General features: G+C 40.7%; 1 protein-coding gene across 1 annotated transcript; it reads right to left on the reverse strand.

The window, feature by feature from the left end:
• Positions 1-723: 723 nt before the first annotated feature.
• On the reverse strand, positions 724-18,244 carry wdfy1 (WD repeat and FYVE domain containing 1). Its single transcript, XM_073484607.1, has 12 exons — positions 18,031-18,244; positions 16,329-16,396; positions 16,139-16,212; positions 15,866-15,920; positions 12,943-13,093; positions 12,730-12,842; positions 8,811-8,937; positions 7,965-8,070; positions 7,477-7,578; positions 7,258-7,388; positions 7,029-7,137; positions 724-5,325 (listed from the first exon to the last, which is right to left on the reverse strand). The coding sequence occupies exons 1-12, from the start codon at positions 18,165-18,167 to the stop codon at positions 5,266-5,268; spliced, it is 1,233 nt and encodes a 410-aa protein (XP_073340708.1). The 5' UTR covers positions 18,168-18,244; the 3' UTR covers positions 724-5,265.
• Positions 18,245-18,469: the final 225 nt, after the last annotated feature.

Consider the following 18,469-nt stretch of genomic DNA (forward strand, 5'->3'; position numbering starts at 1 on the left):
TACAATGCCACATTATACTCACCTATAACTGGGGGCACTAAGCAAGATCTGTAATGCTCGATAACTATTTATATGATGACACCTTTTCCTACTTGTGAGCTTTAAAAGGACTAAAATGTAACTGTATCAGAGTGTTTGATAGTGATGCTGCTTTCAAAGGATGTTATCTTGCTGATGGAGAGAGCACCTTCATAAATCACACACACACACACACACACAAACAATCCAGTCTGTTACTTTGACTTTATGAAAGTTGTCAATCAGATGGGAATCTGATATGACCAAAGTCACACACACACACTGCATTATTACTTCACAACACCAGCCATGGGTTCAATCTCATACTTGTTGTCTTGATGACTTACAAACGTGCCAAGTGATGTGTGTTTAACAGTCATGTCAACATGTCAATAACTTGTGTATTTGCTGTATTGTAGTGCAGCTTGTGCTCAGGCTGGAGATGAGGTGCTCTCTCCATTAGTCGAGTGCCTTAAATACACCACACGGCAGCATCATGTGACGTGCAATAAAACATGTATTTAAGACTCAGTAATATCTAACCAGCACTTTTAAAAATACATTATACCGACTGTGACTTTGGCTTGAGTTTATCTTGTAAATGCTTGCTTGAATAAAGAAAATGGCTCAATGTTTTGTGTCTCATTGTACTGCTGAGTTATATTGAGATTGAGTTGATACAAAAACAAACCGAAAACAGTCAAATAAACATATCAGAATATCTTTATTAAGCATCAGTTCTTTAGTCTCTCTGTGCCGTCAAACCAAGACAGAGAGACTTAAGTCAACAATTGTATTGTCAACAAAAGTATTTAAAAATACAATTATTTTGAGATATACATTAACAACATCATGTTGGAACAGCGAGTGTATTTTACAAGCATCTGAAGAGAAAAAGTCAACCAAGAGAAATCAGTTTACAGAGTTTGAGATTATTGGCCATGGTGTTGTGGAAAATGAATCATCTTTAACATGTTGATGTGGCCTCTTATCAACATGTAGGCCACCCATTCTGGTGTTTGATGAACTAAAGATGACACAATGACTCCTACAACTGCTCCATTTCAACCATTTATTACATGATGAAATCTATTCCTTCCTTCCTGTAACTGGCTAGCAATCTGAAGATAACAGCAAATCCTGCCATCTCATACCTTTGACATCTTGTCCATCTGCTGGGCAGTTAAGGCTCCACATCCAGGGAGACTTTCATCCCCAAATTAAATCTGTTACAAGGACATGATGAGAGGTAATGCCTGGAAGAAGCTTCTATGTCTAATGAACTGAAAAAGTAAGGCGAGCTTTGACTCCTGATTGTACGGTAGCATCGTCAATAACCCTGTAGACCCAAGATGACGCTTTGTGACATGAGCTTTTTAATGATACTTAGGGTTGGACTGATGGATGTATGCCAATATTGGCAATTTAACTGAAAACTACTCTATTTCTAATATGACAGAAGATTAACTCTATAAAGTCTTGAAAGCATGTAAACAGCTGCACTAACCAATATTTTTAAATGAATGATGGAAAAAATTACAAAATATAATGTGAAAGATGTCACTTATACCACTTTTAAACCAAAATTAGTGTGTATGTACAGGTTTTTTAAACTTTTTCTTGTGTGTCACATTCTTCATCACGAACGTGCTGGAGAACAGTTGCTGGAGCTGATAAGGGAAGTTGCTAAGGAGGATTGTACACACTGACATTGAAGACAAAAGCCAGATGTTAGTGGCTGTTCATGAGTTTTTTTGTCCAGTGTGGTAGGGGTGAACCCACAGAGAATTGTCACCAAACTCTGGAGCTCTATGCAGGTCTAAACAGCATTTTTGGGTTCTTTTAGTACATTGTTTTGATTTTGCAGCTCATAAATTCTGCTCTCATCATGACAACCATGAGTACTCTGCAGTCTTCACTAGTGTATGTGTGTATGTGTGTGTGTGGGGGGGTATCATGGCAAAATGTGGTCCTGGAGACACCTGTTGCAGTAAGAACTAACAGAGAAGCAGTTTTGAAATGTGAAACATGCAGTCATGAAACTTTAAAGGTGTGCAGTTGAGATCAAAATGAAGGTCAAGTTCAAAGGTGGGTGTGGCCCCAGCAGGGGCGCTGGAAGTAGGAGGGTAGGGCGGAAAGGGGCTATTGGCCCCCCACTTTACATCCCTGACCCACGTTTGTTTTGATGCAGTCACATAACGTTTCAGGTGTGTAGATGGGATCAAAATGAAGGCTGAGTTCAAAGATGACTGTGGTCCCACCCATGGGTACTGACTACTCATGTACGTAACTGACTACTTCTTTATAAAGGGATATATCAGTGTTGTGTTTTTAGGTTGTTTGGCTGAAAAATAAAAAAAAAAAAGTAATGCAGCTTCAATTTAATAATATTTTTTGTAAATTCTTTCTTATAATTTTGCAGTTTTGTCCCGAGCATCCACTTTGACCGAAGCGATGGAAGGACAGAAAAGCTCAAATTTTGATATAATGAACATTTGAACTAAATATTGGCAACTGACTAATTGGATCAGTATCAGCTTTCAGTCTAACCCCAAGTATAACTGTAAAACATCTAAATATAATGGAGTAAAGTCTTGATGATGGGAAACAACAGCAGTCATATGACAACCACTGCGGTCCCTTAATTAAACAGTCAACCTTTGTCCACATTAGGATATTAAATAATGGAGTCATTCTCAACATTACCGAGTTTGCACGTGCTTCATTAAAGAGTCCTGAACATGTTCTAGTTTGTTATTACGAGGAAATAAAGACTACTACATGGGCACAAAGAAAAGTAAACCACCATTTACAATGATAACAGATAAATACTTTACTACAAATATAAATATACACTACATGATCAAAAAACTGGAATGTGACTACATTTTGAGATCAGGAATTCCACATTATAATGCTCATTTTTTCACTTACAGTAAGGCAAGCGTTAGTCTAACATTAGAAGATTACGAGCCGCTATTTACAAGGACGCTACATCGAATCCAGCTCCCAGATCTGAACTTACAAAAATGTTCTGTTTAATTCAAAGACAAAAGACCACGAGTTGTGCAATACAGTGCAGTGGTATGCGTTAGCGTTATGAGACATCCTTGATGCACACGTGTGGGGAAAGTAGGAGAGCTCAGAACAGGATTTGTAAAAACAGGATGAAAAGGAAGAGCAAACATCCAGAGCTTTCTAAAGAGGTGAGTGCATGAGTGAATGATGGTGAGTGAACAGTCGTAAGCACTGATAAACCACTAAAAAGGCTTTGTGAGCGTGTCCTTCTCTCTTTAAGGCTTTTGAAGGAACACATGCAGCCCTGATCTGACCTGTGATTCAGCTGGGGAAGATTCAACATGCCAGCACTGAGTGCTACAATAAGTTTAGAGTACCTGTCCAGTAGATAAGTGCCTCTCTGGTGGGAGGGAAATCCAATTTTGCATCACAAAGAATTTACAAATATTTATATTTTTGGAATTAAGTGATGAAAAGTGATTCTCATGAGGTATTAGAATATTGGGCTTCCACCATTAGTGCCATGTGGTATCTACCTACACAATTAAAAGTTTTTTGTTTTTTATTTAAGTTCACAAGACAAAGAAAATTCAGTCATTATTTACTCCCACCCATGTCCATGCAAAGTTTTGCAGTCCACAAAACATTTCTGGCGCTTCACAGCTGAACAGCTTCGCAGCGTTCTCCTGAATAACTGCAGTAGATGGAGACTAGTTTTAAAATGTAAAAAATAATCTAAAAAAGACATGAAATGGCTCAATTATTTACGCCCTCTCGTGCACCAGCTTCAGAAAGGCTGCACGCTAATGCTTGTAGCTTAGCAGCTACAGTGGAGATTCTGGCTTTGAAAAGGGGTGAAAATAATGTCTATTCAAATCAATTTCAGATCTTGTGGCTTCTGGGGACTGGGACTACATCAGATGAGCTGTAAGGCGCCTTTTAAACATGTCCCCATCTACTTCAGTTGTTTAGGATAATGCTGCAATGCTGTTTTGCTGTGAAGCTCCAGAAATGTTTTGTGGACTACAAAACCTCACCCGATTTTCCCTCGGCACGGGGGTGAGTAGATAGAGACAGAACTTTCATTTTTGGGCGCAGTTTTTCTTGAATATGCAGGAGGTGGTGATGCTGTGCTATTTTCTGAAAGTCACACTAATTAAATCTTGAGTTGTTATAGGGCTGGTACACCTCAGGATGGCTGTGACAGGATGGTTGATGCTGCCTCTGTCAGTGCATGTCACGATGGCAACATATTACATTTTCCCATGGGTCACCTGGCTGGGTGGAACTGTCATGCAGACATCTGACGAGTACATTAAATTTCTATGGCAGCATCTTTGTGTGTATCAAGAGATCTATTAAGGGAAGAGGCCATTCATTTTTTTACCACCCTTCAGTGATAACACATCAATAATGGTTACGACTGACATGAAGAGCCCCCGCCCAGTGACAACCGACTGATGTAAAACCTCCTGAGAGTGATTTAAGGCCAACTAGTGAAAGAAAAAAATAGCGCAAACGAGGAAAAAAGCTGATCGCTTCGATCAGTGAGAGTTAATTCAAGCAACTATCTACTATACACATGATGCAGGGGTATATACAGATGTTCAGGGTTGTTTGTACATGTTTCAGTGACTGAGTAATATGCAGTTAGTGGGCCACAGTAATAATCAAGCTAGTGTATGTTTGTACAGGGATGGCAGGTCAGCGATATAGTGAAACCTATCTTTTCAGTGCGAGGGTAATTCAAAAATGACCTTTGTCAAAAGAAGCATTGGAAGTATTTATATAATGTAAACACTAATATCAATACCATTCCTCCCATAGGAGGAATCATTACGATACATGCACACATGTACACACACACCATTGTGCTTAGGGTTCTGTTTCAGATCAGAGCAAAAAGTCAAAAAGCAGTCACACACACCTTGATGGAGGATTGACAGTTGGTGAAATTAAAGATGAATTTGTTATGAGAGGCAAAAGAAATGTGGAGGTCTGCAATAACAACACACTCACACTCTCTCACACACACACTCACACTCTCTCTCACACACACACACACACACACACACACACACACACACACACACACACACATTCGGACACATTCACCAGGGGCAGGCCTGGTTCTAGCTGAAGATCCCAGGCATGATGAAGAGATATACTGTACAGAGGGGTTTCCATGACACTGGAAGAGTGGGCGGAGCATGTAGTGGCCTAGGCCAATCAGCGCGAAGAGAAGCCTGTTGCTAAGCTACAGCCAACCACCTGCGTCATATCCCAGATCTGTGGAGACAAACAGCCAATAAGAATGACAGAAAGTGCAAAGCTGCATCATTACTGAAACAGTTTCTGTTACTGCTTCAATACTTACAGGATGTTGTCAAGACATCAATGTGCTCGATTCAAAGTATTAACTCTTAATTAACACCAGATTACACAATGGAACAGAATAAAAATGGAATGGAGAAGTGAAATAAAGGCAGCAATGAAAATGTGATTTGAACAAAAGTCTCTACTTCTGAAATTAAGAGTAAAATATCACCAAAAATCTCGTGTTTGAATCTATTAACCCAATAAATTAAAAAAAGTTGCCATTATACATTTGTAGTTTGCTTCTTTATGGAGACTACTTGACTACTTGAATTAACTGTAACAAATCCCAACGACGACAAGTTTTCAAAAATGGCAGAAAAATTAAAAATGTCCTCTCAAACCACTTTGGCAGCATCATCCATCTTTCTGCATTCCACCCATGAGCATAGTGCACCGATCAGCCACAACACTAAAACCACTGATGTGACCACACACGTGAAGTTCATAACTTTGATCATCTTGCTACAATACATTGATCAGTTGGGAAAACCTTGGGTCCTGGCATTCATGCGGATGCCACCTGACACGCACAACCCACCTAAACTTTGTTGCAAACCAAGTAGGCCCCCTCATGGTAACAGTACTCTCTGATGGCAGTGACCCTCCCCAGCAGGACAATGAGCCCTGCCACCGCAAAAACTGCTCATGAATGACCCAAGGAATGTGACAAAAAGCTCAAGATGTCAACCCAGTCTCCAAATTCCCCAGATCTCAACCCGATCGGGCATCTGTGGGACATCCTGGAACAAGTCCAACCGATGGAGGCCTCATGTTGCAACCCCCCAGGACTCAAAGGATCTGTCAGGAGTGCAAGTGGTTCCAGGCACCAAAGGACACCCCCAGAAGTCCTGTGCCCATGCCCCGATGGGTCAGAGCCAAGTCCTATCCACACCTTGTGCTCTTTGTCAAGTTCATTGAGCCATTCCTGAGCAGCTGTTGCAGTGTGGCAGAATTGTCCTGCTGTGAGGGTCACTGCCGTCGGGGGGAGAACCGTTGCTAATGGGGGGGCCTGTGCTTGGTCTGCAGCAGTGTTTGTGTGGGTGATGTGTGTCAGGTGGCATCGACATGAATGCCAGGACCCAAGGTTTCCCATCCTAACAATGCGATGTAACAAGATGATCAAAGTTATTACCTTCACGTGTCAGTGGATTTAATGTCGTGGCTGATTGGTGTATGTGCCAAGAACTTACACTTCCCTGCAGCTTTATAGACTTCTGGTGCCTGAGTAACATTGGTGTCACCTCACAGACGGACAGAGGAGGAGTAGATGACGCTGCAGCAGTGGTTTGAGTCTATAGGAAAGTTTTGCTACTTTGTTCACTCTTTGAACATTTGTCACGACTTGGGCACGATGTAACAAAAATGAATTTTAAGAAAAAAAGTTTTTTATCACAAATGACAAGAGGCGAACTGACAGTCCACCCATTCAGGTTCCTGGCAAGTGAAGCAAATCTACAAGGTAGGTTCTAGGACTGCCTGCATTCACGCTAATTTTTACCAGGAATCTGAGATAACAGAAGCGTAAAAAAAATGATAGTGATTTAATTAGTTTTGTATTTGACAGAGCCTGAATACACGCATGAATTAGCTGGTTTCAAAGAACTGTTGTTTACCTTAACAATGCGGTCGCTTCCACAAGTGACCATCAGGCCTCTGGATGGGTCCATGTCCATGTGGGCAATGTTGTGTTTCCCCTCGTGGAACGTGGCCAGTGCTGTTCGACTGCAACACACACACACACACACACACAAACAGCTTTTAATCAGATTTGCCCTCAGTACACTGAAAATCTGGGTAAAATGTGACCAATTGCATCAAAATTTAGAGAAGCCTTTGACTCACTCTTCTTCTTTGATGGTATCAAAGCAGGTATCACAAACCCGCACAGGGAACTCAAAGCCCATGATCGGGTATGTGGAGCGTTTAGAACTACATTTTCCACAAACGGCCTGGCCACACTTCCTGCAGTGGTGCTGCACAAAGAAAAAGTAAACAGTATATTAGCATAACTGATGGGCTGAGGGACTCGAACTGGGGAGGACACTAGCCAGACTCTCCTACCTGTCTGAGGCCCAGCGTCTTAGTGTCCCACATCTGCTTGATGTTCCAAAAAAAAGGCTGCTCACACTTCTGACAGGAGTCGCTGTCTAACCACTGGGGCGCCTGCAGAGACACATGCAATTGGAGGCTACTGTTAAACACACAAAACACTTAATCAATTACAGCTAGCGCCCTACACTAATATACTACACCTTCTACACCGTGCTGCTTTGACCATTATACTGAACGAGCAGTGAGCGCTCTATGAGTTATTGTCAATTAGCAATGAAGAATGACAAAAGTTACAACATCACTAGAGTACAGAGATCAGTCCATTTAAATTTAATGAGACACTATTATTTGTATTTCACACCCTCTGCTATGAGAAAAACTGGAACTCAAAACTAGAAAACCATAAAATAGTCCAACCCCAAGTCTACTTTTTACCAAAGTCTGAGATTAATGTTTGGTTATAACCTTTAGCAGGCAGTTATAAACATGATGCAAACCTCTTCTCTCTGTGCGTCCATGTTCCACACTGCAATGCCTCCGTCGGCTGAGCACGACAACAACTGCCTGGTCAGCTGGAGGTACCGCAAGGCCTGGACACGCTCGCTGAGGGAGACATCGGACACAATGAAAGGGAAGAAAGGTTTCACTCAAATCCAAGATCTAAATCAAAGTAAAATCCTAAAAAGAGAAATGCTACATGCAATGATCAATTTTGAGATTTTGTCTTCCTTCAGATGAGAGGCAACGGTGTCCAAGATACTCACTGAGGTGCTCTTTAATTAGATTCTCATTTGCACATTCAAACATAAAATAGCAGCAAACTTGTAGTACCAAAAATTATTGTCCTAATGCTAGTAATCACCACACCATGTTTTGTCTAAAACTGCATGAAATGTATACATCTTTAAAGGCCATTTTCTCGAAACAAGTTTTTTCTCATACTGGAGGGGGAGAGTAGTGATAAGGACACCAGAAATGCTTGAAAAGAGATGAAAACTTGTTCAGCATAGGATTAAGGACCTGTCCAAAATACAACAGCATTATAACTCTCATATAATGGGTGTCTGAGAGACACACCTCTGTAAATCCTGCTAGGGTGTGACAGGATCCACGGAGGCTTGCTCCTGCACACATCAGTGGACAGAGGTTTTGTTGATGACTCCTGTCACGGGGGGGAGGTGGACCAGGAGGAGGTGAAATATGTATGATAATCAAGAAGTGGAGATAAACACAGGAATGCCTGGGGACATCTGTTGCTGACCCCACCTCTTCATTGATTCCATTTTAAGCCTCCCAAACCCTGACAAACACGGAGGAGGTAATGCAAACACTGGCGGACTTACTGGTGTCCCTGCAACAGTAACGTTCGTCCTTTGCGGCCCCCAATGTCCCACATGATGACGCTGTGGTCAGAGGCCCCTGAGAAAAGCAGCCTCTGGACAGGATCCCACCACAGGGTCCCTATACTGCCTGGAGGGGACAGAGGGACGGAGAGAAAAACAAGTTTAGGGACAGTGTTTGGTCTGACCTGTTGGCCCCATCTGCTGCCTGCAGGGAGAACTACAGTTCGACCAAACACCTTAAACCTGGAGCTGACTGCAGCTGGAGAATCCCCTCTTTAAGGCATAAATCTACCCATTTTTGAACGAGTCCTTTTTTTTCCATTGCTGTCCTCCATACTGATCAAGATCTCATTATTTGCTTCAGTATAGGGATTCTCCATGCCTTGCTTGCCAAAGAGTTTGGCTCTCCTCTCTGCTACAACACTACGACCTTAACAAAGTTATTACATCCTAAAGGGGACACATCATGCTCATTTTCAGGTTCATAATTTTGTTATGGGTTACTACTAGAATAGGTTTGAATGATTTAATGCTTCATTAGAAAAGAGATGGAAAATTTCAGTGCCGTGCAATTGTTGTTGTTACCAACTTCAAATAATAGAAACTTTAATCATTAAACTAAATCCACAAAAAATCATAATTCTGTGTATTAGAATGAGCTGCTAGAAACTAGCCTGTAAAGCTAGCTAGAATTATTTTGACTTATCTGTGTATCTTATTTCTATTCTACATCTGTTGTTTTTTATTTCCCACTCGCTTTAACAGTGTAAACATGTTTTCCATGCCAGTACAGTCAATTTGAATTGAATCGACACAAACAAATAACTGAGAAATCTGTTGGTTATCTTCTTGCTCGTAAGCTTAGTTGCTGAATTGATGCAGCCATGTTCATTGTTACTGACACTCCTAACCAAGTGAACCAAATTGGCTATCTGTGACCGTCACAGCTAGAAAGTAACAAACTGGAGGTATTTGTACATTGCCTATAATTATTTCTATTTCAGTGTGTGAAACATAGTACTTCCTCTTTCACTACGATCTTATCACTCTTTCACTACAAAAAAGACAATTTTCTTCACAGATAAAGATCATAATAAAGTGATGATCAACAGTGCAAGGGAAGTGAAAAGTCAAACATTTGCATTCAGGAAAGAAGAAAAAACATAAATGTGTACTGGAGTTGCATTTTAATGACAATCCATTATATTCATATTAAGCTCAATCCTGACACAAGTTGCAAGTTTAAGAAATAAGATACACAGATCAAAAGCTGCTGCCACTGGTCTGATATAGGGTGGTCACGGACAGATTTGACTAATAACCACACCAAACAGACCATCTGCTCGTTCTTGTCAGAGGGTAGAGCTTGTTATTCGGGAAACACCCACGGTTCTTCTGTGTGTGTGGCCACAAAAACAACACACAGCTGTTCTTACATTACAGTGCATACAGTGCCCAAGACTTAAAATGCTTTAACTGTACTTCTGATGTTCTTGTTGAATCACAGTTTTTCCAGACAAGCCAACTTGCAAATACTTTATAGTTTTCCATGTTTACAGTGAAACCTTCAGCATTCTAAGCAAAATCAACTCTGGGAGAGACAATGAAGCTCTTGAGTTGGACCAGTACACGATGAATAATGGCCTGTGGCAGGTGGTGGTGGTGGTGGACTGACTAGGCTAACAGTAACTGTAGCTACATGACACACAGGGCACCCACACATAAACACACACACACACACACACTCAGAATCATGTCATCTGACCCACTTTTAAAGCTATCTTGAGAACTTCATCTTATACACATAGTATTGTTTTAAATGATATTCAACAGTAGGAAGCAAGACCACACACTGGGTTCTGCATTCATGGCCACATTATTGACAATATTTAGAGCCAATGTTCAAAAAAAAAACTAGTTAGAAGTTTTTTACACTGCTGAAGGTATGTTTCCATCAGCTGACGTGAGGAAAACATAAGACTCATATCTGAACGTAAAACAGTGTCATAAAAACCATTAATTTCTATGTTTAATGTTGTCATAAGATGAAAACTAAGGTGTAAATTTGGCAATACGTCACTGCACCTACCATACAACCACAATAGATACATTTTAGATACAGGAGGGGATTATTTCCTGGAGCCAGTGAAGGACAATTTAACAAAGAATTTAGGCAATTTAGGAAAAACACATTTTTCTAACAAGGGCAAGTATAAAAACCTTGATGTGAGACTAGTGAGGTCAGGTCTGACCTTTCCATTCTGTTTTGATCAAGCTTAATTTTCTATTAAATATTTGGGTGGAACTCCGGCACAGCTTGAGCCAATACCACACCCATTAACATGTATTATCTGTTTAATCAATATTAATTATCATGGGCGGATGAAAGAGAGGTTTTCTGCAGGATGTAAGGATTTGTATTTTCTACATTTTAAAAGGTAAGGCACACTGACATGCCTCTCCTAACTGGCTTACCTGTAAACGACAGGTCTGTGGTAAAAATAGGATTTTTGAGTAGTAGAGAGCGTCATCTGGTCACAAGAGTCATCCCTCACCCTGTTCTCAACCAGCTCATGAGCACATGTGTGATTAGTGCCCGAATGAGAACACAGGGAAGTGTTTGTTTCACACAATGACGTGTCCTAGCAGCTTATTTTTGTCGTGGGATCCATTTTACACCAAAGTACACGAACACTTGAATTCAAAACCAATATGAGTAATCAATTCATCAGTCGATGATGCATCTGTATTTAGATGGGAGTTTCCGGAAAATCCCATCCAAAAGACTTCAACAATTGTGGAGCAGCTTAATGAGCATGGAAACAACACAGTTATCACCTCTCAACTCAAACAAACAGACCTGGGAATTTCAAGAGAAGTACGAGAAACGGCGAAATCCATCATCTGTAAACCCACATGATGGGTTTTCTTATGTAAACGTGGTCACACATCCACCAATAAGAGCAGAGTAAATGTCAGTCCCGGTAAAGACTGTGGCAGTGTGAGATGTTCTATTTGACAGAGTGTATGCACTCTTCCTACTCAAACCATAAGCTGTCATAGGTAACGCTTTATACTAAGGCCCTTGTAGTCAGTGTTAGTTAATAGGTAAGAAGGCCCTTATAAGAATTAGTAAAGTATTTAGATTAGTATTAGAATTTAGCTCTTGCTGGTTTCTACAGTCTTACCAACCTCAGCTTTAAGCAGTCTGTTAACAAGTTTCTTGTAAGTGCTTATTAATCTCTTACAATCTAATAATAAACATATGTATTATGCTATTATTAACACTAATATAGTCTTCTAAATATCAATAAAGATCTTATAAAGGACTTATTACCTAATAACTACCGCGTATTACAAGGAACTTAATATAAACTGTAACCCTTTATAATGCAAAAATGCATTTTAAGAGCTTAAAAAAATGCAATAAACTTTTTAAGGAAACACAATCATCATGTTGGATTCAATATTGGATTCAATTAGGGTGCACTCGGTTGCGCACGGTTACCTCTTCTACATACATGTCCACGTTGCGAACCTGTGCTTGTGCTCATGCATTAGCAACCGTACCGTGCCGAAGCACACCCCTTCCAACCATGCCAGGGTCAAGAAAGTGTGCTTGAGCACGGTACAGAGCGCTCACACTGGTGTAACAAACTGGATTTTGGGGGTCAAACGTGCTTGGGCACTGTACGGATTGCCGGGTGTGAGTGCACCCTTAGTCTCTCATTTTCTTGCATCATGATGACAGGTAGAAAAATCTGGGTCATCTATTTACTGTGAATACATATGCATATCTGGCTTTAGCATCAGAAGACAAACTATTTGTGCAGAGACCTCGTGCGATCCACCTACATTGGGAGATAGCAATAGTTCTGTGTGGATGATTCGTTATGTGTATTTAGGTGTGTGTCTTTACCTTCATGACCCTTCAGCGTAGTGATGGTGGAATACGTCTGCCTCTCCAGTTTAAGCAGCGTGATCTGCCCTGAGTAATCGCCGATAAAGGCATGCTGCGTCTCGTGATCGTATCTGAGCAGGGAGTCAGGGCTTTAACACACTCTCTGCATGTTACTACTTAGCTGAAGGATGTTCCTATACACTGTACACATAGTGAGTCAATGAAGGATACTGTAGGCAGGAGGCCCAGGCGGTGAAGTAGTGTCTCCCCAGCATGCTGCCACTCTGGGTGCACATCCAGCTCACACTCTTGTCATGGCCAGTGCTCACCACCCACTCGCTCTCCAGGGAGAACACCATATCCGACACGCGGTTTTGGTGGGCTGCAAAACACAAACGCATCAAGTGTCATGTTAGATGAACGTCAAGCAAGATCTTATCTATTCCATTGGAGTTAATATCCGAGCCGTCATGGATGAGCACCATCTAAGACTAATTTGCCCTTTCCACGTGCTGATCCCATCTGCTCAGTGTCGCTGTAATCCGGACTAAGACAGGCGAATCCCTTCATATAATTTGTATACCCATCAGTCTTAATGGTCCATCTGGGGGGGATCACTTTAACGGTGCATACTTTTGTTGTATACTTTATGTATTCAATGTCTCTTGTTTTACAGACAGCAGGGTGTTAACCCCTTTTGAAACACCATATTGTTTAGAAATCTGGCCAACAGCTTTACTGATGTAACATAAAATGGAATGCCAAAATCTGGCTGATAGTAACAGTATGTGCTGATCTGCTACTAATTTATACAATATATCTAAAACTGCAATCATAGATTTGAATGCCCTTGTTTTGGCATTAGTAAGAAATATTCAGTCACACTTCAGTTTAAAGCTCCATTAATTGATTTTCTGGGCAAAACAAGCTGTGAACAGACTTACAGAATTATCATCTGATGAAGTTGATGCGGCTAAAAGTCTAGCATATACAGAGCAACATTCACATTCTGAGAGTTGTGCAGCTGTGGGTATGTCATCACAAAAGCATGCTGCGCAGCCAGTACAGCATTGTCAAATATCAAATGGGTTTAATGGATAAGCAGGGAAAAACATTGTTCTCAAAAATCATTTTCATGACTTCAAAGCTGCTTAAAGGAAATAATTTACAGGGAAATAGGCTAAACTCATTGCTGCACAGTGTAACAAATGCTATCTGGACAGGCCTTTTGACTGTGTAGCCCTTCACTGATAAGTGCGCGATTGGATAAATAAAGTTATGAGGGCTCATTGTAAAACAAAGCATCTCTGATAAATTAAGCACAGAGGAATCATTTCTTTCTTCTTCAAGTGTACAAGACTGTTAGTGCAGGGTTAAATGGAAAGTATGTGTAGTTTGCCACTATTTTTAATCAATGAGAAAATTCTTCTCATATTTTTATTGCCTCATGACCAAACCATGACTGTCCATGGCTGTGAGCGGGGGCTGAAACTTTGATCTTCCCTGTCCTCTTTCCAATTAGTGATCTTTCTCCTCAAAGATTCTTTCTTCCCGGGATTCAATGAACAAGGAATTTATGAGGCATTTCAACTATATTTATCTTACTGCTGTGTTTTCTGTAACTTGTAGCAGTTCTAGGCGTCTGATGGAGCAATAGCTTTTGTCCCTTGTGCAGTGTGTGCAACAAGCCACCATGGACATGTTCTTATAACAATGCGGTACAGATTTTGCGAAGTAATTAATCTGAACAACAGAGAGGAACACATTTTCCAAATTCAATCTTTCATATCATTTTCTGACCAGACTAAACATATGTAAGCTGTCTTTCATCATCAGCAATGGGCTGCTGAAAATTAAAGTCAGTCTTGCCTTGTCTGCAGCTCTGAGGAAAGTAACACTGACTGCCAAAAGGCAAATGGTAATGTTAAGCCCTGCCTGTCTTTGAAGTGTATATAGACATCCTAATGCCTGTTTGTTCTGATTGTGAGTCATGAGCTGTTCGGCGTCTGCTGCTCGATTTTGCTACAAGTGGTAGAAACCAGATGGAGCATTCCAGTGCTGACGTGGTGTTCAGCCATCTAAACAGACTGGAAGTTTTCCCCCCGAAGCTCGATTTTCCACTGATCAGGCAAGATATCTGTGGATACGGTCATAGAAACTGTGTTCTGTACATAACCTACCAATTATGAGCGTATGACAGGAGATGAACTCAAGATGTTGGGCTGCAACCAGCAATTATTTTTATTATCGCTTGTGAGAAAATTCTCCCACAGTCCGAAGTGGTGGGATCAAGATGTCATAGTTTGTTCCACTAACGGGACAAAGTATCTTTTTACATTACAATGATTATATACATTAGAAATATTTTAATGGCATAATTAGGGCTGTACCAAATAGCTCAAAGCTTCATTCATAACATAAAACCCAGTATTTCTGCACAGCTGCACCGGAATATTAGACTACATTAATATTATTATTATTACACTATTTGTAAAATTAGATTCCAGTTGTGGCTACCTAGGTTTGTTTCTGACTTGTGTGATCCGAACATTTCCAAATACTTCAGAGCACTGTAAAGTCCAAAAGCCAAACTGTATTGAAGAAAGATCAATGTAATCATTACTAAAAATTCACAACATATTTTATCTCACATAATATTCTGCTTTATCCGTATTTTTTGGCGTTCAGCCTTTCAAAAACAACATTTTCACTGCGGTCAAAAAACTGTGTGCACACTGTTGCTGCACACAAGCAGAGGCATGCACCTGAATTAATTTGGTGGTCTAGCAGCACTCTAAAACTGACATTTATATAACCATAACACCAAAAAAAAAATATTTTAGCTCTAAAACTATTATTCAGATTTTTTTCATTGCCATTTCTATGGTGCTATAATTTTGTTATAAGCATCAGTGCTTTGTTTGGTTACACTTTTATTACATTTTCTAAATTTTCTGTTGTGATGTGATTTGAGTCCAGAAAACATCACAAATGAAAAAAGGCTCAATTGTGATGTTGCAGTTTGCAATCATATAAGCCAAATTTGTCAGTCAAACATAAACAACACAACTCTGCCTAGTCTCTCAGCTTGTTGCTAAATTGGATTTGACAGTTTGTGTGTGCGTGTGTATGTATCCTCATCTCCTGTTCTCACCTGGATACGTTTTGACGTGGTTCATCTTGTTGAAGTCTTCAGAGATGAGAAACTCCTGAAGGCAAGCAAACACACACACACACACATTGAAAACAAGTTTCAAATCAAATAACTGTCCTGAGCCCACAGGCACTCAGAGGAGTCCAAATATTGAAATTGTGGCCTAGTCAAACCAGATATGCATATTTTAAAGAAACTACACTGTTTTAACAACCAAACGAGTGAACCTGGAGCAAGAATATGAAGACATTTGTTCGAGTTAGCTTCACTCACCACAACAGCTCCATTGTCCTGGCCTATGAAGATGCGTCTGCTGTCATGGTGGTACGACATGCAAGAGCATGGAGCTAAAGGAGGAAGAAGCAAACAGTAGCAATGAGCCGGGAAAATGAAACAAACAAGCATATAGGGACAGACACAGTCATGACTAATTTTCCAATTGAAGCGATGCATTCTTACTTACAGGACACTGTGTGGTAGATGCTTGGCCAGTACTGCCCGCTGTCTCTTTTCAGCCAAACTCGGATGGTTCTGAAGAAAAATGTCAAAATATGCAATTCAAAGCACTCTCCTATGTCTCATTCTGTAGTCTAGTTCATGTGAAAAAGGTGCATTTTTGATCTAATCTTTTACTTTCGGTTTGTCTTGACCTAACACACAGTTAGACAAGTACATACTTGATGTAAAAATGGAAATACTCAATGGAAATATCCACTGAAAAGAGCCCTCATTTATGACTGGGCTTAATCCTCGTCTGGGAAACCAGCCACAATTTTCTTTATACACAATGCTCGATTCTGTTCATGAAACAGCAGTGAAGGCGGCAGGATGACACATTTATCAATGGCATATTGAAATCATTTCTGTTGGTGATAAATTATTCTTGGCAGGTCACTGTTTTAGTATTATCTAACTGACAGAGCAGTCATTCACACAGGCTTAGTAAATGTTACTGTTGAGACCACAATACAGAAGTGATGATACAAAACTCAACCACTTTCGAAATGTATCTGATCATTTTTGTTTCACTTTAAGGCATGCATTTCCCTGTCATGTTGTGTTTTTGAAAACCACAATCAACTTCAGTGAGCCTCGGTCGACCTTTTAAGGATTCAGGTTTAAGGGTTTTACTTTTATTCCAGTAAAATGTCTGCAAAGAAGTAATAACATCAAAAGCAGCACCTGTCCACTTCCCTTTTGAATATAAAGTAGGTTAGATGTGTGATGGAAACTGCAACACACTTCTTCAAAGCAACCAAGTTCCTTTATTTAAATAAGGATGTTGCTTCTTCACACTTTTTCTCAGGCAGGACAGCTTTATCACTTACAGTAGAGCAGTGAATGTGATGGGCTGATATGAGCCCGCTTACATCTTCTCAACCGCGATTATCTGGTTACTGGGCTGCTGCCTTCACGTGTTGCTGAAAATATGTGACTGACTTGATGTTGGTAATCACCAGTGAACGCTGCAACAAAAAGGATTTTCAGCTCTACTCAACTTATCAAGATGTGACGTTCAGGGAGCAGAAAAACGCAAAGTATAAAATCCTGCGTAGCTTAGACGTCACATATAATAAAGCAATTTGTAACTAGATAAGATGAGCAAACAACCTGTGAAAAACTGAGCAGCGTTCAGTAAATAACAGAACTTTTATTACAAGGCGCAGTTAAAAGCATTTCACTAACAGCACCTGCGATCAATAAAATCTTTACAGCATACGAGCAGCACTTAAAGGCAACAGTCGCTGGTTTGAGAAAGTAATGTTTACTATGAGTAATAGCTCGGTAGCTAACTAGCTAGTTAAGTCAATCTAACCTAGAGTTAATACAGTGTGACACTTGCGTATAGCAAGTCGTGGGTCGTAACACTCAATGTTGCAGAATAAAAACCAAATATTATATTCCCGTTTACTATTACAGTTGGTTGTTTGTTCGCAGATACTTTATGGATATGACTCATTCTTTCTGGATTTCTAGCTAACCCCGCACCCTCCCACGCGAGCCCAAACAAATCCCTCTCAGGGAGAAAAAAAAACATCTTTTGTGTTGTCCTTCTTGAACCAGTGCTCCAGGAATTATGAGTGCAATGACCAGCAAATAGACCGAGCCCGCTAGCTAGTGTTACTGCTGTTAGGCTAACCGTTAGCCTGCTCGGCAGAACTCACCTGTCCTCGCTGACCGTGATCACTCCATCTTCTTTTGGTATTAACACGGCTTTGTTGACAGCGTCTGAGTGGCCCTCGATCTTGTTCAAAAGAATCGGTCGAGCCGTCTGGGGCCTCGAATGAATCTCCGCAGCCATGGTTTTGACTAGCCAGCAGTGTTTTCCTTCAGCTGATTTTCCTCCTCACTCGCCAGTAGAGGAGGATCAGCTGACACCATGGACGTACCCGGAGCCGCTGTCAGGATTACCGTAATGACCGTAAATTCAGACGGGGCACGACCGAAATGGGATATGAGCGAGAATTCAGTTTCATCGGATGCCATATTACCGTACCAACAAGGCGAGTGGCTCAAACGTCCGAGGGGCCACAGCGGGGCCACAAAACCCTGCACAGCACCACAGCCTGAAATCAGCGATAAGTAAAAGTAGGCTCAATGCTA

The sequence above is a fragment of the Pagrus major genome, chromosome 2, assembly GCF_040436345.1.
Source record: "Pagrus major chromosome 2, Pma_NU_1.0".
NCBI classification, from domain to species: Eukaryota; Metazoa; Chordata; class Actinopteri; order Spariformes; family Sparidae; genus Pagrus; species Pagrus major.

What these genes read in the sequence shown, in the direction of transcription:
- wdfy1 (XM_073484607.1), bottom strand. Translation starts at nt 18,167, where the DNA reads ATGGCTGCGGAGATTCATTCGAGGCCCCAGACGGCTCGACCGATTCTT. An exon ending in AGGACAATGGAGCTGTTGTG is followed by an intron (nt 15,921 to 16,138) that starts GTGAGTGAAGCT and finishes GCTTGCCTTCAG; the next exon opens with GAGTTTCTCATCTCTGAAGA. An exon ending in AGACGCTGGGCCTCAGACAG is followed by an intron (nt 7,389 to 7,476) that starts GTAGGAGAGTCT and finishes TTCTTTGTGCAG; the next exon opens with CACCACTGCAGGAAGTGTGG.